Source organism: Crocodylus porosus, unplaced genomic scaffold (assembly GCF_001723895.1).
Source record: "Crocodylus porosus isolate Cpor-Errol unplaced genomic scaffold, CroPor_comp1, whole genome shotgun sequence".
NCBI lineage: Eukaryota > Metazoa > Chordata > Crocodylia > Crocodylidae > Crocodylus > Crocodylus porosus.
Window position 1 is genome coordinate 8,601,802 of NW_017728949.1, and position 25,150 is coordinate 8,626,951.

Below are 25,150 nucleotides of genomic sequence, written 5' to 3' on the forward strand. Positions count from 1 at the left end.
GGTAGTTCTGAAAGCTGTTTACTTAGTTTTGAACCATGACATTACCTCCCGCATTTGTGACGTGGCACTGAACATTGTTGAATGCCTGCTTCAGCTTGGTGTGGTGCCCTGCGTGGAGAAAGTCAGAAGGAAGAGTGAGAACAAAGAAAATGAGGCCCCTGAAAAGAGACCAAGTGAAGGATCCTTCCAGATCAAGGGGGCCACATCAGGTGGCTCTGCCTGTGGATTTGTGGCTCCCTCAGTCAGTGGAGCTGGAGATGGAGCAGAAGAAGATGGAAGTGGTGGAGGGGGAGGTGGTGGAGGCGATGGAGGTGGAGGAGGTGGCAGCGGCGGCGGCGGCGGTCCTTATGAAAAGAATGACAAAAAACAAGAGAAGGTATTTCATGGCCACTACGTATGATATTTCCAAATAGTATGTGAGGCATGAGGCCTATGCCCATGGAGACATTTGTGTATTTGTGTTGTGCAATTATAATTTCCCTTCCTGATAGGGAGGGAAACTGCCAGACTTTCTTTTATTGACACCACAAAGACATCTTAAATTAATTTGTTTTGCTGCAGTATGCACAGCAAAATCACTGTGATTGCACTCATCACTGTAATGAGTGCATCACAATGGAGAATTTAGCTGCTGTGGCTGTGACTACTGCAGAAAAACAACTGTAGTACACCTGTATATAAAAACTATGTTCCTTATTGTAGATAGGTGCTTTTTATCATGTAAAGCTAAAGAAAGTATAAAAATCTAGATCTGTGGCTCAGTTCATTTTTCTTGATAACCAGTATTTGAATTATGGCCCTTCAGTATCTGGCATGGAGTTAGTAGTTTTGCTAACTCCTAAACTTGTTTCTCCCTATTGTATAATATTTCAGCCAGTTTGGAAAATACTGTTTTCCCACCTAAGCAGACCTGGCAAAAAGCCAAATGCTGTGATGTCAATTTAGTTATATTCCTATCTACTACACTTGTAAAGTTGCAAACTTTTTGAACCAGATATTGCTTTCATTGCATCTTTCACTGGATCAGACTGTAGCAAGTACATGCTGGGAATCTGAGAGATCTGAAGACATATATTTCAATTGAAGATCTGGATTCATATTTAATATCAATGCTTTCTGCCTTCTGAAATGAGTCAGATTTTTCATCTCCAACTTTTTCTACAGCTAAACAACATGGCTATGTGGTATAGAACCTTACTAATTAGCATTAATTTGACATGGGAGAACCTCACCATTTCATATGGCTGGTGGGGAGGTTTCCCTGAATTTAGCAAGCTGGTGAGTAGGTGAAGAAAGAAATGTAAAAGCAAGGAACATGGAACATAACATGTGCTTTGCTCATTTATTTAAGCACTTGTTTATAATGTAACTATAATTAACTTGCTCTAATAAATGCACTGTAGAATATTCTAAAGAGTGTTACTATGAGATCACACTACAACATCTTGCTGTTACAGCTTTCCTAGTTTTAGACTGCTGCCTACCATTGAAAACTGGAGGTGCTTCTACAACATAGGCTTTTACACTCTACTAACATACATACCATATATGCATACAATACATATAATATTTATGCATAACTGACATAACTATCAATATTTAACATAATTAAATTGTAGCAAATCCTAATAATTTTATCAGATAAGTACATACACTGCTTAAGTGTATAGCACCCTTCAGCCTACTATTTAGTAATATAATTAAACTCCATGTAACTGCATACTAAAGGGCACTAGTAGTGGGGAAGCAGCTTCGAAGTGCTGGTATTGGAACCCTTGAAAATGAGCTTAAGTGCTGCTAATACCACATTACTGACACTGCTGTTTACACTAAGTTTTGGTAAGTGCAGAGCTTTCTTTTTTCAATCCCAAAGCTATGCACTTAAATGGCCTTGAGTATATCTCTTGCAAGTTGCTTACCAGTTTACTCAAGGCCATTAATATTTTTGTTGAGATCACTTTGGGCATTCCATAAACAGATTTGTTTAAAACTCCAAATATTTATGATTTACCTTTGGCTGAGCCTGCAGCTTTGTCTACATTCAAAAGTGGTACTGGTTTAAAGTGGTGCAAAACCCCTTCCCACATATGGCCACAGTGGTTGCATCTACATGTACGCTTTACTGCAGTTGACTAATTAGCTCTGCAGTAAAGCACTGCTATCTACACATGCGCCAGTATTAAGGCACAGTAAATTAATTTACTCTGCTATAGGATAGTACTGTCTACAGCGGAGTAATTATGTGTGCTGAAATGCACATGTAGATGGTGACAGTGGCTGGCTAGGGCATGAGAGTGCTAATGTGTTAGGGCTGCTTGTGTCGCACTTTAGCACCGTGTCGCAGTTTAGCACCCTTGTCCCCAGCCAGCCCTTCTGCCACCTGATACCAGAGCTTGGGCTTGACCCCCCTCGAGCCTGCTGCCAGCCTGGAGCTGTTCTGCCCTGGCTCAAAGTATGGGTGGACATGTATATGCTGTGTCTGGAAGCAGCTGACTGGCATAAACTGCACTAGAGTTTATTGCTCCATGTTAATTCAATGTGTAGATGCACTCAGTTATATGAATATAAAGGTAGATTTTATATCTGTTTTACTTTTCTGTTTTGTATGAATGTAAACCCCAGTATAGACATTTGGGGTTTACATAGAAACTTTTCCCTTAACTGCAGTGAGTACAGAAGTATATTTAATACAAATACTTTTAAGTGCTATAGCAATAAGTGTTCATTGAATTTCTTAGTAAATACCAGGTAAGCACATTATTGGTGCATAGCCCTAGGTAAGAACTGACTACAGGGTACAGGTATTTGACAGTAGGGTATTTATATAATGTAAACTGTTATGGATTAATCACTGTAGGAATACAGGCACTGCCATGGGTACAGTTTTGCAGCATACCTGAATTAGCTTTAGACTGAGTTAGCTTTGTTACTGATAGCAATGTAACTATGGCAGCACAGAGCACAGTATGAGCTAACCCCAGAGTATTTACCCAGGTTTTTAAGCATGTTTTGTAATCCACAGTAAGCTCCATGCTGCCACAGGTATGCTGTTATCAGTAACCTGGGATAACCAGTCCAAAACTACTATGGCTATGTACATGCAATGTGTAGTGCAGACACATCCTAGGATTCACTCAGTATCTGGGCAGACAGATAATTATGCAATAGTTATATACCTCTTGACAGATAAAAAACACCTTCAATAGCAAAAGATTACATTTGGATTGTTTAAAATGCAACCTAAAATGAATAAGAAAAAATGGACAAATTTAAAGCCTGTATTCTCAGCAGCCCCATTTTACTTTATCGTTGCCTTTAAAAAGCTGCTTTTTGCTTTGACTGGAATACGGGATATTTAACTAATTAATTGGTTGGACCTTTATTCATTTTAAAGTAAAAGTATATTTCAGTATTCTCTGGGATAAAGCAAAACAGTGTTTTTATTGTCAGTATTTAAGGGCTCTCAGACCTTATTCAAGCATAATATTTTGAAAAATAAGCCTCCTTTTACAGCTCAATATATTTTTTAAAGTTTTGATTTTAGGCAGAAGTTAATAAATGAGGAAGAAGAAAAGGAATGCTGGGTTCATTTGCTTTTTGTCTTACAATAGTGTTGGCACTGGATTTATAACCCAAATACCTTGTTCTGGGTAGACCCAAACCCTTAGACCGACCACGACTTCTCCATTGAATAATAGGCAATGATAGCACAATAAGAATAATAGTACACAATGATAGCAGATAAGAATAATGCAGGCAAAGCAAACAAAATAACACCCTCAATTCTATATCTACCAGTCCAAAGGCTGCATGGGGGAAGGTACATCTGGCCAGTATGCAAGCCTCACCCTGTGGTTCTCTCTTGAATGTCAGCAGTCAGCAGACTGGAAGTTGAGGGCCTCAGCTCACTACCCCCAAGTGGGGTGGGTGAGATGGGCTGGTGGTGTACCCTCTGTCGATGGTGGCCACGGGTTCCCTTCTCGGGGGCCCTTTGATGTTCTGAAATCCTTTGATGACTTTTCATTCCCGGCTATCATTGATTGGTCTCACTGTGGTCATCCTACTGTCCACATTCTGTCCTGTCAGCATATTCCTTTGTGCCAATAAACCCATCACATGCACACATCTTAATTTGGTTATTTACTGGTGTCTTAATTTGGTCCATCCACCAAAACCAGAAATCCCAGGGGCTCTGCCGCTGGTCACTGTGACCTAATGCCACCTTATCTCATGTTACAGAGCAGTGTGGTACATGTCTTCAATTCCCAGCCTGTGTGCCTGCTGGCTTCAGACACAGTGGGCCTTGAAGGAAACTTTGCCACAAACAGGCTTTAAGAAACCCTTGCCATTCCCCTGGACCATTGTTCTAATGCAGGGGCAGGTAATTATTTCAGCTAGAGGGCTGCTTAACAAGTTTTGATGAGCTGCCAAGGGCTGCATGGGTAGCCCCTCCACTTGACAGTTGCCCCACCCCCTGGTCACCATCATGGGGAAGGGTGTATGGGGGGTTTGTGGAGGGGTGAGTGGGTATGGGGCTTGGGGGTGTGTGGCTATGTGTGTATGTGGGGTGGGGGAGCATGCGGGGGGAAGGTGTGTCTTTCCCTAACCAATTCCCTTCTTTCCCAGCTGCCACCACCACTCCCCCCTGCCTGCCTACCACTCTGGCAGCACGCGGTTCCCAGCTGAGACCGCAGAACACAGCATGAGACAACCCAAGCCCCGCAGTTCCCAGCTGGCTCCTGCTGTGCTGTGCTGTGCTGTGCGAGTGGGGCCAAACTGGCTCCTGCTCTGACAGCGATTCTTCTCCCCCTCACGCCCCTCCTTTGCTCGTTCTTACCAGGGTTTGCACTCTTGGATGGAAGGAGAGTGGGGGAACAGGCAGAAGCTTCCGGGTGGGGGTGGGGAGCCTAGGGGTGGGGTGGAGTTGTGTGGGCCTTGCTGCTGCTGCCCCTAGGTCCTACCACTGGCTCCTGGGTCCTGCTGCTGCTGGCACCAGGAAGATAATAATAAATTTTCTAAATTTGTTAGGGTCCCCAGGGGGTGGATAGAATGGCCTAACGGGCTGGATTTGGCCCACAGACCAGATTTTTCCCACCCCTGTTCTAATGCATATCTACTTTACCTACAAGCCAATTCCTAAAAGCAAACCTCTAAATATCATATTCTAGCCATCAGTAGTAGTCAGAGTCTCCCATATTTCAGGCCGTATAAAATAAATAGTAAGACCTGTCCCATGCCCTGATGAGTTTATAGTCTAAATAGATAAAACAGATGGATGCAGGGAGAGAAAATAGAACTGTAATGCCAAGGTGTCACATTAGACCAGTGGCACGGCTAGGCTGGAAATGGCACACAAGCCTACTGACTCCTAGTCCAGGGCATTATCTGCTAGCCCAGATACAACCCTTGTTTTATTTCTTCAGTAGAGAGAGAGGATTCTGGTCCTTTAGGCTGCATATACATATGCTGGTTCATGTTCTAATTAGAACGCTCCAGCATGGCCTCACCATCACATGTATAAGCCTTCACTGGTTTAAAAATGACTGCTGGGGTGCTTTACATCAAGTGAAATTTAGATAAAGTGTCCCGTGGCCATTTTTAAACCTGTGGGGGCTTAATATGTGTGATGGTGAGGCATTTTAATTACAGCAGCTCTCCAGGAACCACTCTAATTAAAACACCCCCCTCCCCACCTCTCAAGCACATGTATAGGCAGCCTTAGTTCCTTAGGGTAATATGCTACTCCACTTACTCGTGCTCAGTAGTACCTCAAATGTATTCCCATGGGCCTCGGTGAGACTGTTTTTGGAGTAAAGTACTGCTTGCCCTCAAATATAAGTTGCACAAATTGGTTCTTATATCAAAGAGAATTGACTAGTTGGAATAATCCACTTGACATCAATGAGGACTATTCAAAGTGGTAAGAATTACATGGGCTAGCAAGGTTTTGCATAATTAGGTCCCAAATGCAAATAGATACATTACAACAAGATTTTCAAGAGTTATTTAACTTAACCTTATGCATTATGGACTGTCTGAGAGCAAAAATTCCCAATAGTTTGTTACAAGCAAAGGCTAACAATTTATCAGTTACTCTGACTGCAGTTTCATGTGATATTGTTTCTGTTCTGTGACTCTAGGATGAAACCACTCCAATAAGCACCCATCGGCTGGCACTAACTATGCTGATCAAAATAGTGAAATCCTTGGGCTGTGCTTATGGCTGTGGAGAAGGACACCGAGGGCTCTCTGGAGATCGCCTGAGACACCAGGTATTCCGGGAGAATGTAAGAGAACTAAAGTAGATTCCAACTCTCCCAGTCCCCCAGATTTGAAATGAGTCTCCTGATGTTGAGAGGTTCCACTCTCCCCTCCACATGGTTTCCTTTCTAATGACAAAAGAACACTGCCCCCCAAAACTTGGAGCACTAACTTTGAGGTGCAGCCCAATCAAGGGAGGCAAAGGCAGCTTTAAGCCACCTTTGTACCTTCCAGTTTCCTACCCTTCCCTTGGGTCCAGCACAATTTAGAGCAGCCCCAAGGGCTTACCTGCAATAGGCATTTTTTTATGAGCAAAAGTGTAACATGGATACGCAACACAAACATGAATGTCACTTTTTACACTGATGCATCATGACTACATGAAGGGGTTAGAACAATGCAGCTATATTGGATTGGCTACATTGGCACAAAAACCCTAAATATAGACAAGGCATGTAATTCTATAGGGTGACCTTGCATTGATACTTCTGGGCTGCTCCACAAGGTCCCAGTAGCCAGTGTGCACTGTGCTCCAGAGTAGCAGAAGACTCCTCTTCCATTGGTCTGGCTCCCAGTGAGGCAAAGATATACCTAGGCTGTGGCTCTTGGTTACCATTCAAGAATGACAAGTGGAAAATACAGCTCAGAGCTGTGTGGGGGTTTTTATGGGTGTTTTTGATCTATTCTATCCCTAAGAGCCTGGCTATTGCTCTGACCACATCCCAGAGAATTAAAATGGATCCCTGGGGGATTTCAGTGGGAACACAGCCCCAGTGCTCTGCCAGACAGGATCTCTGTAATAGGAGTCTTCCAGCCCTGCAAACATTTAACTAGTAGTGAGCTGATAATATATTTACTACCAGGTTTTGCTGCAGTGAGCATTCCCTTTGACTAGAATTATGGATGCATACTGTGCCCATAAAAATGGAGGTGAGAGTGGGTCCTGGAAGTAAATGAGGCCAACACAGGGGGCTCTTCCCTCCTCCTAACTGGTCTTTTTTTTTAAGAATGACAGAAAAGTGCATGTTGTGTGTTGCGTTTTGATATTGAGCCTTGAATTCAAAGCATTCTGTAACATATGCTATATCTGAGAGTGATACAGAGTTATGATAAGGATCAGTTAACTTCTACAAGTGTGTGGTTGTATTGTAAAATGTAAATGCATTCTTCTTTGCTTTAGTTTGCCTGGCAGCTTGTTCGTGGGCTTTTAGCTGTAATGAATCTTTCTTGCCATTTGTTGAACATTTTTACCAGTTCTAAGAGATTGTGACTCAGACTATAAAACCTCAGAATAAGGATTAGAATTTTAAAAGATAAGACTCCGCCAGGAATTGATTACTGATTTTATCTTGGATTTTGTCAATTTTCTGCATTTGAGTATTTCTATGGCTTTCATCATTACCATATTAGATGGAATTTCACAGTCCTCATAGCAGGGTGGTAAGGAATTATCCTGGTTTTACAAATGTGCAAAGAGATTAAATGGCTTTGCATTGCAAAGGAAGTCTGTGACTGAATCGGAGACAGAGCTCAGGTCTCCCAGGTCCTGCAAGGTGCCCAGTATATTCTTTTCCAGGATCATCCTTCCTCTACTACAATGAAACAACACAGAGCGCATGTCAGTATTGTAAGCAATGGCTGCCTAAGTTTCCTCTGAACTCCTTTGGAAGCTGCTCTGTATAAACCCATTTCTCTGCTCTGGTTTTCAGTAGCTAGAAAGTAACTTTACTTTTTTGCTGGACTGTAAAGACCACAAGAGACCAAAAAAGAAGGGAAAGATCAGCATAGCATAGGGATGTCTCCTGGTCCACGTTCTACTGAATACAGGGAGGAAGAACAGACTCGGTGCCCCTAAATCAGACCTAAGACACTTGCAGTAGAATTTTCATCTCTGTACTGGGATCTAAAGCTTTATATTCAAATTGCTTGGACAGAGGAGTGCAAAGTGGTTACTCTGAATTAAGGGATCCTTGTTAGTTGTTATCAGGGAGACCAAAATTAGAATTCATTCATTTTGTTTTACTCTGAAAATACAGAATAGTTCTCAGACAATTCCAAATGTCTGTACAGTGGTTTTTTCCTTTCTAAATTCTGATTTACAAGCTCTGGCATCTATACACATGCAGTGAAGTTGGTCTGATGCACTGTAATTACAGCACATTGGAGCAGACTTGATTAAATGATTAATCGTGTCTGCTGGAGCTTGGTAATTACCGTGCTCCAGCAGACTATAGTACCATGTGTATCAGCATCCCCGTGCTGAAAAATGGCAGTGGGGGTACTTTAACTAAAGCTCATCTTTAGTTAAAGTACCCCCGCTGCCATTTTTCAGTGTGGGGACCCTGATACTCCTGATGCTTTGGGCACTCTATTTTCTGCGTCCCCTCCCCTCACTCCCAGAGCATGTGTATAAATGCCCTCTGTGATTAGCACAATTATTTTCTGGCTACATAAAATACCAGTGTAAGGGTAGAAACTTAAATTCATAGAATAATAAGGCTGGAAGGGATCTCACAAAGTCATCTAGTCCACCCAACCCTCCCACTCAAGATAGGATAATAATTCCTGACTAAAGTGTCTTTAAAAGAATTGAAGGACAGAAATTCCAGGGTCAGGCTACTCTGTGTTTAGCCTGTTCGAATAGTTTCTTATTTTTAGGGCATGTCTACACGAGATGCATTAATGAGCATGACCTAATTTAATATACATTACGGGCGTGTGTCTACACATGTGCACCCTTAGTGTACATTAAAAATGGCAAAATTAGCAGGTATCAAATTTAGACATGATTAGTTAAAGCATGTGTAGATGCAACTGGACACTAACTTTAGTGCCGGGTCTGCCCAGCCACTAGGGGCATATGGCAGGGCTGCAGGGACTTGGCACTAACTTTAGTGCCAAATCTCTTCATGTGTAGAAAATCTGTTAAAAATTACTTCATGCTTATTAGCTTAATGCACATTAAATTTAGTTGTGTTTAAATACATGTGTAGATATGCTCTTATAATGAGAAATCCATCCTAATATTGATCCCAAATTTCTCTTTCTGGAATTTATAAACCTTGCTCCTTGTCCTGATACTTGTGGTCACAGGAAATAGTCTGTCACCATCCTCCATGTAATCATCCTTCAGGTATTTTGAAGACTGTTATCAAATCCCACCCTCACCCCTTTTGTCTTCTGTTCTCCAGACTAAATAATCCAAGTTCTTTCAACCTTTCCTCATAAATTAAGTTTCCCAAGTCTTTAATAATTTCTGTCATTCTCCACTGGACTCTTTCTAATTTTTCCATATTTCTTGAAATGTGGAGCCCAAAAGTGAACACAGATGGGGGCAGGTCCAGAGGGAGATGCAGTGATGCAATTTCAATGCTCCCCTCCACCTTTGATTCCTGCTCTACTCAAACTTTAAAACCAACACTCTGGGAGGTTCTATTCTGGCAGTACTGAAAGAGTCAATTGACCTCATAGCTCATTGTCATCTCCCTGATTCCCCTTAAGCTCTCTCTAGTCCACAGGTGTTAATGACTGTCTATTCTTTGTTATGGTCTTGAGGTTCTGCTATTCAAATTATTCTTTCTTTTTCAGTTTTGCTGTCTGTTAACCATTCCAGTAATGTCTCTCTGCTATTTCACAGTCTTGCACACTGTTTTTAACACTAGTTAAAAACATTTAACTCAAATCTGGTAATATTAAGTCAGGTGTAGAAATGAATGATGGTGTGGTATTGGAGGCACTGTCAAGATGCTCAAGAAGGCTAGATTTTGTTGTATGAATCTCAGTGCATATAATTATGACTATAGGACTAATGAAACAATATTTTCTGACAATTTTGACTATTTTTTGCCTAGTTTGTTGTGTTCTTTTTAAACTTTATATATCATTAACAAATATGTGCACATTCCAATAGTTACATTTGTATAGTGCTACTCTGTTAGCATATTAGTAAAGGATATAGTTTCCATTTCACTGGAGAAAAATATGTGTTGTGTTATATGTGATATGTCATACCACCTGCACCCCTCTTTTCAAAATCCTAGATATGCCCACGGACATAGTACTCCAGATGAGGCCTCACCAGTGCTGTATAGAGTTGGAGAATCAATTTCCTTGATTTGCAAGTGATGTTCATATTAATACAGTCCTGTGTACTGTTGAAGAGAATAGAATAGAATTCAGTTCTATATAGTATCTTTTCAAACAAGCATCCCCAAATGCTTCCTAAAGCAATGTGTGAAATGTGGGTAGTCGTCATATCAGCACTATACAGTCAGGAATACTTTATCATATAATCATAGACTTTAGGGATCCCACCAATCTCAAGTGAAGTCCTTTCCCTTTCTTCAGAGAATGCTGGATCAGGTTCTAGGGACAGATTCTCACGGTCCATGGAGAGGGCCCAAATCTGTTTGCAGTTGTGAAACTAGGTGGAGTTGGGCTACAATTCTAATCCTTTATACCAGGGTTAGGCAACATTTTGCTGCCATGGGCTGAAGCTTGTGATTTGGTCCCCTGCCATGGGGTACAAATCTCCAGCCTATGGAGCACCCAATCTGCCTCTGCTTATTCTCTCCTCAGAAACCCTTAAGGTTAAGCTGAGGCATGAGAGAGGACCAGGGAGGGCTGCAGAGGGGTGGAAGGCTCAGCATAGCTGTATTTTTCCAATCCCCTGCACTGCCTCAAGCTGAGCTGGACCTTCACAGGCTGGATCCAACCTCTTTGTGGGCTCGGTCCAGTCTCAAGGTTCATGGGTTGCTGAATCCTACTTTATACAGCTGTCACAGGATAGCAGGGCATCCTTTGATAAAGCTGGGAAATTTTCACAAAGAGCATGGGTTGAAAACGGCCCACATGGAATAAGTAAACTTTTACTTACCAAATTACATTTTGCATTATTTTGATCCCAATCCAGTTGAAACACCTAGGTGCAAGACTTGATGTTGAGTATATGAGTAGTCTCTCTGAAACTGATGGGCTAGTCACATGCTTAAACACAAGCTTGCATCTAGGTACCTTGCTGGCCTGGGGCAACTAGAGAGATCTAACACACTGCTGGTTCTGCTGTTTGTTTATTTGAACAGGTTGTTTTGCATATGCTGCTTGTGATAACTGCATGTACAACTGTATGTCTAAATTATTTTAATATCTGTCCCTTAGTGCACTCTCCTTGAGCTTCAGAAACCATACCAACGTGGAGAGCACCAGGAAAGAGTCCATACTTCTCTTGGAGCTGATATTTCAGACTTTTTAAAAACTCACTGCATTTGGGTCATGTTTGTATGGTTACATTTGCAACGCAGAGTCAGTTCTTTTTTTTTTTAAATACAGGCCTGCATTTTCAGAATATGAATTGGGCACTAGGAACAGACATATCTAATGGGTTAAATCTGGGCCACAGACTGAAAATCTGACATCTTTGGGTCAGAGCCTGTTTTATCAAAAAATAATTTTTGGTCAAGGAGAACAGATGTCAATGCAGTGAGACTTTGTCTTCTACATGGAGGGTCTCAAACATGACCTTGACCTGCCATCTCACCCAAAAGCAATGCAGTGGCACCTTCTACTGAAGTGCCTGGTCAGCTTTTAATCTGAGCCCATGTCCTGTTGTGAGATTTGAATATTTGACTTACAGCTGAAGTTACTTTATACTGTAGCACAGGGAATGCAAGAGCAGAGAAGCACCCAAATGACCCTGCCACTGTTGACAAAATTCAAGTGGATATTTCTGATTTTTTTTTAATGTCTTCACAGGCTCAGAATTGCCTCACAAAGCTGTACAAGCTGGATAAGATGCAGTTCCGGCAGACCATGAGGGACTATGTGAACAGAGATTCCCTCAATAACGTGGTGGATTTTCTTCATGCTTTGCTAGGATTCTGCATGGAGCCAGTCACTGACAGTAAGGAGAGCTGGCATCTCAAGGCCAGTCATTTTTCTAAGACAACACCTGCAGAGAGGATCTGCATTACAGTTTTCAAAAAGTGATGCCAGAGTGAATGTCTAAAGCCAAAAAATAAAATCAAATGATAAAATCCAGTTCTCACTTGGTGTGGGTCATTGGAACTCTACTGAATTCAGTGGAACTACACCAAACTACATACACCCCATATACCCAGCTGTGGGTCTTAGTAACCTGGTCTAGTTCCAGTACAATGACATTTAAAGAAACACGTGTGCCCTGTTTTTGATGCATCCTACCTATTTGTTTATAGCTTGGCAAAGGGAAACTTTCTTTCTAACATGCCTCAGGCAAGAAGTTGTTTTCTGCTTAATGACATGACTAGATGCCAGCTGGAGTGGACTGTGCATTCCAGCATTTGTTCTGAATGGAGATATAATTGAGCATGTAATACTCTGAGTATAGCCTAAAGGAAGGCAGTAAATAGGTAGAACAGACCTTGTAAACAAGAATATGAGCCTTCTGGTTTATGTGCCGACAGTGTGAGTTGGATTTATTTTTAAAGATAGACAATTAATTCAATGGCAATTGATGATTGCATGTATACATTTCCCCCCTGCATGTACGAGCAGATAATTATAGGCATTTAGAATACAAACCTGCCATATATCCAGGTAGTCAGTCCAGTCCTATGTGCTGCCTGTAGTCCAAGGCGCTTTAAAAAAAGGTTCAAGAAACACCACAGTGGACAGCTGTGAAATAAGAAGCATGCATGATGTATCTTTCAAACACTCAGCAGTTACAAATTGGTCTGTACCTTGGAGCAAGAGGGCATATGTCCCTTTTGAATGTTTTCACTCTGTCTAATGAAAACTGTGGATGTTCTCATTTAAAAGAACCCTTTTTTTAATGTTTCTGTGATCTTTGCCTCCATACTATCTTGTGTGAATAAAGTTCCACTGGTTTAAAAAAATCCTTTTATCAGTGCTAAACGCCTTGCTTTTCAGTTTAACTAAATATCCCATTGTTCATGTGAGAAGGCGTATAGGAGTGCCTGATTTACCATTTTCTCCTCTCATTATTTGATATACCACTAAATTAGAGGAGAAAAAGGGAGAGGAAGTACCCTCCTGATTTTTTCAATTTATTTTCACATAGAAGATTTTTTTCAATTCCTCTTATTATTCTTGTTACCTGTCTCTGACCTCCATTTTTATCACATTCATTGTGAATTGAACAGAGTGCTCTGGGTGAGGTGTTACCATGGATTTACATCTCTTAGTGCATTTAAATACATCATTATATTTTGATGTATAATATTTAACCCATCTCAACAATGGGGTTTATTCATGCTTGCATTTTGCAGACAAGGCTGGATTTGGCAATAACTTCACCACAGTGGACAACAAATCTACTGCACAAAGTGTGGAAGGAATTATAGTCAGTGCCATGTTCAAGTCCCTGATCACTCGCTGTGCCTCTACTACACATGAACTTCATAGCCCTGAAAATCTGGTGAGAACATTGGTTCATGTTCTAAAAGTTTGTTATTTTAATTTTGTTTCAAGTGGCAGCTAAGCTTTAAAATTAAGCCCAAATTCAGTTCAACAAGACCTCATTGGTATGACAAGCAAATACATTTGGGGTTTGATCCCCTTTGTCTTCAGATAGTGCTTTTGTTGGTTTCTTTGTGAACTTGACGTTAGTGGAAAGAACAACTAGTAGCACTAAGCTGGAGCTAAGAGTAATGGGCTAGGTTCCCACATGAGCTAAACCAGAACAGGTCCATTGACTCAGGTAGAGATAAAGCTAGCTGGAATTAGCTGAGGCTGTAGCCCATAGCTGGCTGGTCCCTTGTAAGTTTTCTAACAACATCCCTGCTAGGAATGCCCAATCTTGACCTACCATACCTCTCTACATTTCTCTCTTGAATTCTTCATAGCAAAGCCTGCCTGTCATACTGAACTGGCTGATAGTTTTAGGGCATGGGTAGTCATCCGTTAGATCAGACTAGACTAAAACCAAGAGGCATGCTTTTCCTTCACAAGATTTATGCTTTTCTGAGGTTGACAGGGTTGGTGCATTTGGACTCCAAGTCTGTAAAGTGTATGAGCACAGCCTCTGCTTGTAAAGAAATAATGAACTGAAGTGACAGGGCTGTGTTCGCGGTTTGCCCTTTGTGGGGGGTACTCACATGCTTAAAATTAAATGTGTGCCTAAGTACCTTGTCGAGTAAGGCATAAGACAGTACACAGGGTAGTCTGTAAAAGTATGTTTGTTTGAGGGGGGTTTTGTAGAATACTGGCTCTATAAATCCACCTTGCCTGAATCAGAGGAGACCTTGACATACCAACTCCTCTTAGCTGCCACAAATATATATGTGAATGCACTGAACTAAAAAAAAATCTAAGTGTAGGAGTTAGATTGGTGAATGTGTGAATCATTGCTTTCCAGTTTCATGAAGTAATTCTCTAAAATAATTAAGAAAAATCCTGAGATACTGACAGGTTCTGAAGCACAACATGCAATTTGGAGCTTTTTTCTTTTGGATTTTTCCTACCTCTTAACATTGTGGGCTTAGATGAATGGGGTAAAAGAGGCTTTGAGCAATCTTTGTAGCTCCCTCTTCCTGCAGATGTCCCAGCCCTGACATAACTTAAAGTTCCCTTAGTCCAACACAGCATAGGTTTCATAACAACGATGTGCTTCTGGTGGGGAATAGCTCAACAGGACAGCACCTTTCCTTATTGAAATGGTTATATGACAACTGTGTGCTTCATCTGAATAACAATAATAATTTAAAAGCTACTAACTACATCTAAAAATAAAGTATCTCTGTCTGTCTCTGCTTAAAAGCAAACCCATTATAGAATTCTCTCCCTCTCTCTTTCTCTCTCCTTTTCCCCCTCTGCCTCATGATATTTTTTTATTCAGGGATTATACTGTGACATCCGACAGTTGGTCCAATTTATCAAGGAGGCTCATGGAAATGTCTTTAGAAGGGTGGCACTCAGTGCCCTTTTGGATAGTGCTGAAAAATTAATACCGGGGAAGAAAACAGAGGAAACAGAGCACGAGCCAAAACCTTCAGGGAGCAAAAGGTTTGTGTCTGGGAATGTAATAAGGCTATGAATTATGTATATAATGCTGTGTAACTTATTGCCTTCAACACGAATGTAGGAACGTCCATAGGATTGTTTGTTTTATTCCTCTTGTTAGCATGTCATCTCTTCATGTACAAAGCTCAAGTGTGGAGGTGGCATCAGTCTCCCTTAATATTTAATAAAGTGAGGGCTTTGTTGTATGTTAATTTTGGACGGCTCCTGGAGCTCATAACCCCTGGATTATTGGCACGTTAACACCTTTAAGTGGTTTTAAAAACTCATTGTGAAGGTCAAAGTTATGCCACTCCAAGGCAGGATTATCTCTTGATCCACATAACCCAGCTGCTGTTCCATTAAGGTTTGGCTACTCCCCACAGATGTGCTGCTTAGGTTGAAGGTGAGACTGCAAGCTAGCACCAACCAATCAACATTAGTGTGGCTCACAGTGCAACATGTAGCAAGGCCCTGAGACAGCTTTGGAAGCAGCAGTGAAAAAGTTCAAACCTCACAGAAATAACTGGTAAAACACGGATTAGATAGCAAAGCAAGGGACTCTTTGGGAAAAGGAAAGGTAGAGAAACAAGAAAAGGAGTGAGTGAGTGAAGGAGGTTTTGTTTGAAGGGGTGATTTTAAATCCCACAATTTCATGTGAGCATGACTCAGCCTTGTGCATTGCTTCATTGGGGGAATAGATTAAATAGACGTTAGGGATGGAAGGGACCTCACGAGATCATTGGGTCCAGCCCACCACCCAAGGGGCAGGAAGTCAGCTGTGGTCATATCACCCCAGCAAGATAAGCATCCAAGCATTTCCTAAAGGCATCCAGAGTAGGTGCTTGGACCACTTCTGAGGGGAGTCTGTTCCAGACTCTGGAGACTCGGACAGTAAAGAAGTTTTTCCTTATGTCCAGTCTAAAATGATCTTCTAGCAGTTTGTGACCATTAGACCTTGTCTTCTCTTGGGGTGCCCTGGTGAACAGACATTCTCCCAGTTCCTTATGCACACCCCTTATATACTTATAGGCTGCCACCAAGTCACCCCTGAGCCTTCGCTTCTCCAGGCTGAAGAGTCCCATGCCTCTCAGCCTTTTCTCATAAGGCTTGCTCTCTTGATCTCTAATCTTGCGTGTGGCTCTCCTGTGGACTCTCTCAAGATTCTTCACATCCTTTCTAAAGTGTGGAGCCCAGAACTGGATGCAGTACTCCAGCTGTGGTCTCACCAAGGCCAAGTACAGTGGGAGGATGACTTCTTGGAACTTGCTTGAGATGCATCGGTAGATGCAAGCCAGAGTTTCATTTGCTTTGCTAGCTATGGCATCAAATTGGTGGTTCATATTCATCTTCTAGTCCATAATGACCCCACAAGTCCCTTTTGGTGCTAGTGCTGCCGAGCCTATAAGTATGAAGTGGGTTTTTTCTCCTGAGGTGAAGCACCTTGCATTTCTCTATGTTGAATGTCATCAGGTTTTGGTCTGCTCACCTTGCAAGCCTGTCCAGGTCAGCCTCAATTGCCAGCCTATCCTCTAGTGTGATTGTATTTCCCTGTAATTTGGTGTCATCTGCGAACTTAGCCAGTCTGCTTCTGACACCTGAATCCAGATCATTTATGAATATATTAAAGTGTATTGGTCCAAGTACTGAGCCCTGGGAGATGCCACTGGTCACCATGCACCATGTTGACTCTGTTCCATTGACTGTCACACTCTGGGTCCGACCACAGAGCCAGTTCCCCAGCCCCCGGACTGTAAGGTTGTCGAGACTGCAGTTCCCCAGTTTTACCACGAGGACATCATGGGAGACCTAGTCAAAAGCTTTTTTGAAATCTAAATATATAACATCAACCTCTTCTACTTTGTCTTTGTGATTCATCAGCTGGTCATAGAAGGATATGAAATTGGTCAGGCAAGACCTACCCGCAGTGAAGCCACATTGGCTATCTCTCAGAATGTTGCCTTCCATTAGCCTGTTGTTGATGGTTTCTTTGATGATTTTTCCAAGATCTTTTTAGGGATTGAGGTCAAACTTATTGACCTGTAGTTCCCTGGATCTTTCTTCCTTCCTTTCTTGAAGATAGGCACCACATTGGCCTCTTCCAATCTTCAGGAACCTCTCCCAAGTGCCACGAATTTTAAATATCCTCACCATCTTGGGTACATTCCATCTGAGCCATCTGACTTGTGGATGTCCAGCCTCTCAAGGTGTTCTCTCACAAGATCTTTGCAAATTTTAGGAGTATGATCACCCTTACCCTGGTAGTCCAGCATCCTGTCAGGCAGGGTGGTTCCCTTGGGCTGGTGGAAAATTGATGCAAAGTAATCATTGAGGGGGTTAGCTTTTTCCTGGGTGTCAGTTGTCAGCTGCCCCATTTGGTTCAGAAAGGGTTCAAAGTTGCCCTTGTTTTTTTTCAGACTTCCCACTTATTTGAAGAAGGACTGTTTATTGTCCTTGATTACTGTAACCAGTTTGAGTTCAGTTTCAGCCTTGGCTTTTCTGGTCTGCTTCCTACAGGTGTGGGCCAGTGCTGCATAATCCTCCTTAGTGGTAGTTCCTGACTTCCATCCCTTATAAGCTTCTCTATTCAGATTCAGGACGTCTGTGAGTTCCCTGCTGAGCCAAGGGGGTCTCCCAGCCCTTTTGCTACCTTTCCTATAGGCCGGAATGGACTTTCCTTGTGCTTTTAGGATCACATCCTTAAGGAGTGACCACTCATCATGGACTCCCCTCCCTTTCAGATCAAGACCTCAACAACCAACCTCCTGAGCTTGTGAAAGTCCACTTTTTCCTAAATTCAAGCATTTCTGTATTGCTGACTGATTTGCCAGCTTTGTGATGGATAGAGAAAGTGATCAACTTGTGATCACTATTACCGAGCTTCCCTTTGATCCTCAGGTTGCTGACTAGATTATCCCTTTTGCCCAGTACCAGATCCTGCAGCACCTTACCTCTTGTCACCCCTTGAGTCAAATACAGCTCATCAATGCAAGTGAGGAAGCTTCTTTTTTCTAGTAGGCATGCTTTGTCTGGTGGCTGATGCAGGACATGGATCATGATACAAAAGAAATTTAGTCATGAAATTTTGCGTTTTTAATATGAAATTTGATCTCGTTGTTGGAGTCATGTTGTATTACAACATAGGACAGAAATGTGCGTATAGATCAAAAAGAGAGCTTTAAACTGAAAAAAAAGAGATTGAGTTTCAAGTAACTGGCAACATCAAAAAATTGTTGCATAGCTTTTTTTAGTTTTGGATACACAAAGCCACTGGACAATCTCTGAGATGCACAAAGCCCACTGGCCAAGATTCCAAGGTATTTGAGGTTAGTTTCCTGGAAATTAGCCAAATTTAAAATGTCTCAAAATGTGTATCCAAAATCCAAAGTGCATCAAGTTATTAGCAGTTTTTGAAAATCTTGGCCTCAGTTCCCCGCACCAGGGCATTTTTATAGCCGTTAAAGGCCAACAGTTTAAAAAAATAGGGGCATGCATTTAAGACAGTTCAATTTTCAAAGTGCTAGATTCCATGTTTAGTGAACAGTGTTCACGAGAAGTGAGATATGCCACCTGTTAATTCGGTTGTGTTGTCTGCACAGATCTGAGGTGGGAAGCATTGTTATTGATAAGGGACAGGCATCATCTGCCCCTGATGAATGTCGCAGTTACCTCTCCAGCCGTCCACTGCAGACTCCAGAGCAGTAAGTGAATGTTTAGCAGTGTGACTGCTTAGAACTCCAGTTCTTTAAGGATTCTTTTCTTTAAGTGATTCAACAAATGCAGTGGGTATTTGCTACTGGCCTTCATGATTGTATCTATCAAATTCCCCCATCACATGATGCAAGAAGGGATTGGTACAATTAGGTATAACATTGATTTCAGTAGAAGATCAGTGAAGCCTAACATTGTGTACTAAGCTGAAATGAGCTGTACTGCCAGCTATTTTAGTGATTGGAGGTCCATGAGGTTAGGATCTGTACACACTCAGCATGAAAAAGCATATTCTACTGCCCCAGGGTATTTAACATCTGCTATTGAGAAAAAAATAATTATAATTCACTAGAAATTTCTCCAAATCCCTGCCTTTTCTATTCCTTACATTTTCCTTTTGAGACCATGATTTATGTTGTTCTATTTTTTTAAATAGTTAAATATTATTATATGTGTAATGAAGTTATTCTTGGTTATTAACTTGTGGCTCCTGCATTTCCTTTCATATTTTTCAAATTTTCTTTCTGGCAGATACTACCTTGGAGATTTTAGTCTCCTATAGTGGAAATCTGTAAGAATGTCTGGTAAAGCTAGCAGTATGTACATGTGTTTATATTTTCTGAAGACATAACAGACATGATGTTTTCAGGAGAAGCTGCCCATATCCTATGACGACAGACGAGATCTCAACTGGGAGATTTCTATTTCTAAGTCTTTCAACCCTGCCCACCCCTTTCTTTTCTTCTTCATCTACTAAGTCTGCAGAGACTTATCTATGTTGCCATGGAAATGATGAGTAATCATAAATGCAATGCTCCAACTTTGCTGCAGGATCAAGTAAGGAAAAGATGGGTTGTGAGGGAGAAAGCCTTAGTTTAAGAAGAAATAGAATTTTCTAATTAGAAAATTTTATAGGAATGACTGAACAAAACATGTGAGTGGGTGTATATATTAGTCTGGTTAATTGGAGTTTTGGTCCAGTCTTAAAGTTCATCTTTGCTGAATACAATCATAGTTCTTGAAACTTCTCATAGTTTGACCCAGTGGAGGACCAACCTTTTTGGCAGGCATGCCACAGGTTAGCTCTACATCCTCCCTGAGTACCCCTCCAATTCTTTTCCTCTATCCAATATGCTGCTCTGCTTTCTGCTCTCTACTCTGTGCTTCTTCCTCACACTCCTGCTCTGTTTTCAGCTTCCTTCCTTGTGCTCCCTGCTTGATCTGCTGTTCTGCCTTCTGCTACCATCAGCTTCTGTATTCAGGTGGCACTAGGGAATGGAGCACTGGACTTGGGCCCAGGGACCCCATGCTCTCTCCCCAGCTCTGCCAGTCACTTCACCACCCTGGGCCTCAGTTTCCTTATCAATAAAATGAGGACGATGATATTGATTTTTGCAAAGCACTCTAAGGATGAAAAGTGCCAGGTCATATTACTTTAAATGGTGGCTTCATGATGGACTGAATCTGAATCTGGCTGGGCTGAAGTACTGCACAGATAGACCTGGGGGTTACAGTGAATGATAAACTGAATACGAACCAACAATGTGCTCTTGTTACAAAAAATAAAAATCTGACAGCATATTAGGTTGTATTAACACAAGTATCACCTGGAAATCAAGAGAAGTGATTCTTCCATGATTTGGCATTAGTAAGGCCTCACCTGGAGTACTGTGTCCAGTTTTAGGCTCCACACTTCAGAAAAGATGGGGGACAAATTGGAAAGAGTTTTTCAGAGAACAGCAGCAATTATTAGAGTCATCGGAAAAATGACTAATGAGAAAAGGCTGGAAGAACTAGTGTTATATAGTCTGGAGAAGAGAAGACTAAAGTGGGGAAGGGATTTGATAACAGTCTTCAATTACTTGAAGGTTGGTCATAAAGAGGATGAAGATAGCCTTTTTCTGTGGCTGTAGGGGACAAGACTAGAGCAATGGCCTCAAACTGCACCAAAGGAAATCTAGGTTGGAGATTAGGAAGAACTTTCTGACTATGAGGGTAGTCAAGCATTGCAACAGGCTACTTAGAGAATTTGTGAGATCTCCATCCCTGAAAATTTTCAAGAGCAGGATAGCCAGACACTTGACTTTGATGGTTTAGTCAGGGATTATCTTGCCTTGAACAGGGGTCTGGCCTAAATAACCTAAGGAAATTCAATCTAGCCCTACTTTTCTATGATCTTATGAACCCTGTCCCAGCAGAAAATTCTAGTCTTCTGAAGAAGAATTATATTTATACCTATTCGTCAAAGTCCTGTCATGGCCATTTGGAGTTGTTGGGGCAGAGTGTACTGTTTGTAGTCCAATAAGTTTGTTAAAATTATGACTTCATACAGTGTCCCAAATGGAATCTTAGTATACAAAAGCTTTTTAATAAATGTACTCTTTGAAGACATTATTCCTGCATGCTAACACTGGTCACTTTATCCAGAAAAGTGAAATTCTTCAGTAGAAGGACAGAGAAAACTGAACAGCCTATCTAAAATGTAAGCGCTCCATGGCAGAAGCTATTGTTATTTTTTGACTTGTGCAATACTGAACTTGTTGTCTGGCTTAATAAATTACCTTGAGACAAATAAGTCTGAAATTCTTAGAATAACAAGTGCCAAATAATAGAAGTTAGTATGAGAAACCGTCATTCAAATGTGCTTGACAGTGTAAAAGTTACTGCCAAGTATTTGTATTAAAGTTGTTGTTATCTGTTGTCACTTCTTGCAGTGATGAGCAAATGCAAGGGGCTGTTCTGGGACGCAAGGACTTCTGGCGGAAGATGTTTAAGTCGCAGAGTGCAGCAAGTGATACAAGTAGCCAGTCAGAGCAGGATACATCAGAATGCACCACAGCTCACTCTGGGACAACCACTGAAAGGCGCTCTCGCTCCCGTTCCCGACGGATCTCTCTCCGAAAGAAACTCAAACTCCCCATAGGTAAATGTATGTCTCTCTATATTATATATATGTATTGCATGTGCAGACTTGCAGGGAAAATATCTATCTGGGGACTTGCATAGTATAGATAGGCAGTGTCTGAGTGCCTCATAGTTTTTAATGTATTAATTTTCACAATACACCTGCGAGTTATGACATTGCTGTTGTATCCCTGTTTTACAAGAAAATTTTACAAGGGAGTAATTGAGGCATACAAAGAGACTAAGGGCCCAATCCTATTCCACATATTAAACACGTAAGTGTGATTCTGCTCAAGTCTTTGAAGAAAGGTAACATGTCATCAGTGTAGCCTTAAGACTAAGTCACAAAAAGCAGTGAACAGGAAGAGCAGCCATCCACCTTTTGCATTAACTTTTTTTCAAGGACTCAAGCTGGGTAGATTAGGATCACCCTTAGGCACTTAAGTGCCTACTAAGTGAAATAGGATTTAATGACTTACCCAAGATCTCAAAGGATGTCTGTGGCAGGGCAGGGAATTGAATTTAGGTCTTCAGGTTTAGAGGCTAATTCCCTATTCCTTGGACCATCCTTCCTCCCAGAAAAACATTCTGAACAGACTTCAATAGGAAAAGAATAAAGTATTACTCATCTTTTCTCACTGACCTGTCTTGGTTTTCATCCATCATAACCCTAATATTCAGCCTTTCATGCTATGAGTTAAACCATGATCTTTTAATGCATGTAACATGAACACGCCTTATTTTTCAAACTTTTCTCATATCCCATTATTTCCATTGCAACGAAGCATGTTTGTACAAGTTGATAGAGGCAGCTTGAAACAATTTCATAATTGTTCTAACTGGCTTTCTCTGCAACAGGGAACTGGCTGAAGCGGTCCTCCCTCTCTGGACTGGCTGATGGAGTAGAAGACCTCCTGGATATCAGCTCTGTAGACCGTCTTTCTTTCATCAGGCAGAGTTCCAAGGTAAATAAATCATTTCAGATTAGCGGGAAGGATAGAGGGCCAGGGTCTGGCTACTTACAGACCACTTCTAGCTCCCAGGGAAACTTCTGTGATCGGCATGGACATTGTAGCTGATCATGCCCGGGAGCAAAAATCTATGGAGCTCTGGGGACTGGGGGATTTTGGTAGAATTCCAAAGCCATGAAACGAATTACCTCCCAAGGTCAGAAGTCTGTGACCTACTGTTTGTAAGTGTGCATGCATTCAACCTAACCATCCTGGCTGGGTTCCAGCAGCTCTGAGGGTGCTGTAGTGGGGAAATTCTTTCCCTAGATTCTGGAGGGGTAACCTGTTTGTTTCTCTGATTACCCACAATCTTTAAGGAAGTGAAAGAACATCTATGTAGTAATATGCCTCTGTTCCCAGCCTCCTATTTGTTCTTCTGTCTAACATGTCTGTACATAGAGACTCTGAAGTACTTTGCTCTGGGTTTGGACACCCCCTTCTAGAATTCCAAGATCCAAACCCCTCACCAAAGATCAGCATAACCACATTAAAGTGGTGATGGCTGTATTTGCCTCACAAGCACAAGGGAGGCCATCCTGCAAGGAGAGAGACTGAAAATGGCGGGTGACATTTTCCGTTCCCCTGAGATGGGAGAGGTGCTGAGTGATGATCCAGGCTGGGACAGCAATGATACTACTTCACTATTTTTGTATGTGGGACTGACTATTGAATTACTGGACATGATAATGGGGGGACAGAAAAGCAACTTTGGAAAAACATGGAAAAGTTGAAAGTTACAAGTCTTTAAGGACACATGTAAAATGAAACCAGGTAGCTGAAAAGTAAACAAAGAACAGTCATGTCAAGGGGGTTGGATGAGGACATAGAAGTCAAATGGTATGGTCACAGCAATAAGAGATCATCATCTAAATGAGAGATCAGGAAAAAAGATGGTAGTGGCTATGGTATCTGAGAAGATTCCCTTTTTGGCAATGGAATGCCATAGATCTGTTGCTGTAGTGATGTACAATTGCCCAGGAGCGGGCAAATTGTGGCCTGCGAGCCAGATGCAGCCCACCAGGCTATTCTATCTGGCCCACAAAGCCCCTAAAAACTTCAGATAATTAATAGTTATCTGCCCCTGGCTGCCTGTCATATGGCCCTCAATGGCTTGCCAAAACTCAGTAAGCGGCCCACTGCCCAAAATTATTGCCCACCCTTACTATAGCCTATCCTGTACATGCTTCATTTCCATGACAAAAATGAAAGAGACCATACAATGTCATGATGAGACTCCAGTCTGTCTCTTCATTTGTTCAGGTGAAATTCACTAGTGCAGTGAAGCTGTCAGAAGGAGGACCAGGAGGTGGCCTAGAGAATGGGCGAGATGAAGAGGAGAATTTCTTCAAGCGTCTTGGTAAATGGCGCACCTGCCGAAGACACTCATCCAAGCTTCATCACACAGAAGAAAAAGATGGTTAGAAATCAGGGTTCTTTTCTTTTTAAATTTTTCTTTTTTTTCTTTTTCTTTCTATCTACCTATCAATCTTTCTTTCTATATTTCAGCCCTTCTTCTCCTTTCCCTGCTTTTCACTTGTTTTTGTAACTGTTCAGTTCTCCAACTTTTTGTTCTTTGTAACCATTTTCTTTCTCTTCCCCTTTTCTTTCATTTTGATTTTAAAAGAAACTCTAGCAGCATAGAATTGTTTTAAAAGGAAATATCTCCAAAGAAATTAAGATTATATAATATTTGGACTTTCAAAGGAAAATTGAATTGAATCAAATTGACAAACTTGAAAAATTTATACTTGATCCAAAGCAATGACTCAGTCCAAAATAAGGCATGTGAATCTTTCATACCTTAATATAATGATGGATGCTCCATCAGCTTTTTATGACTATATGACAGCTTTAGCAAAGTCCAGCATTGATGAAATGGAAATAGCTGTATAAACCTTGTTTTAATTATCTCTTTTCTTCTGTGTTTGCATGTCTAGTGTTTGCATACCATTCGTTAAAGAGATGCTGTCCCTTTTTCTCAAACAAAGAATAATAATAATAATAATAATAATACCTTTCCAACAAAATATATTTAAAGGCAATTACAATTTTTAAAAAATCAGTGGTTTTATGAAAAGTGCTTCAAGTAATACTTAAAGGAATAGGATATTATATGTTCAAGCAGGTATCCAGTTGCAGATAGTCTTAGCTCAGAAACCTGATCCTTGTTCTCAAGGAGCCAGCCTTGCATCTTGACATTCTTTTATTTTTATTTAAAGCAACACACACACACACACACACACACACACACACACACACACACACACACA

The 25,150-nt window shown here is 41.4% G+C and overlaps 1 protein-coding gene across 2 annotated transcripts in view; it reads left to right on the top strand.

Moving 5' to 3' along the window:
* UNC80 (unc-80 homolog, NALCN activator) overlaps positions 1 to 25,150 on the top strand; it is a 195,195-nt gene that overhangs the window by 41,400 nt on the left and 128,645 nt on the right. The window contains exons 13-21 of one of the 2 annotated variants that reach the window (XM_019553643.1): positions 2 to 376; positions 6,141 to 6,287; positions 12,013 to 12,160; positions 13,527 to 13,675; positions 15,095 to 15,261; positions 18,855 to 18,956; positions 21,681 to 21,895; positions 22,729 to 22,835; positions 24,141 to 24,237. In XM_019553643.1, coding sequence (XP_019409188.1) covers positions 2 to 376; positions 6,141 to 6,287; positions 12,013 to 12,160; positions 13,527 to 13,675; positions 15,095 to 15,261; positions 18,855 to 18,956; positions 21,681 to 21,895; positions 22,729 to 22,835; positions 24,141 to 24,237 — 1,507 coding nt within the window. The remainder of the gene's footprint in view (position 1; positions 377 to 6,140; positions 6,288 to 12,012; positions 12,161 to 13,526; positions 13,676 to 15,094; positions 15,262 to 18,854; positions 18,957 to 21,680; positions 21,896 to 22,728; positions 22,836 to 24,140; positions 24,238 to 25,150) is intronic. The other variant, XM_019553642.1, reaches the window with a different exon arrangement.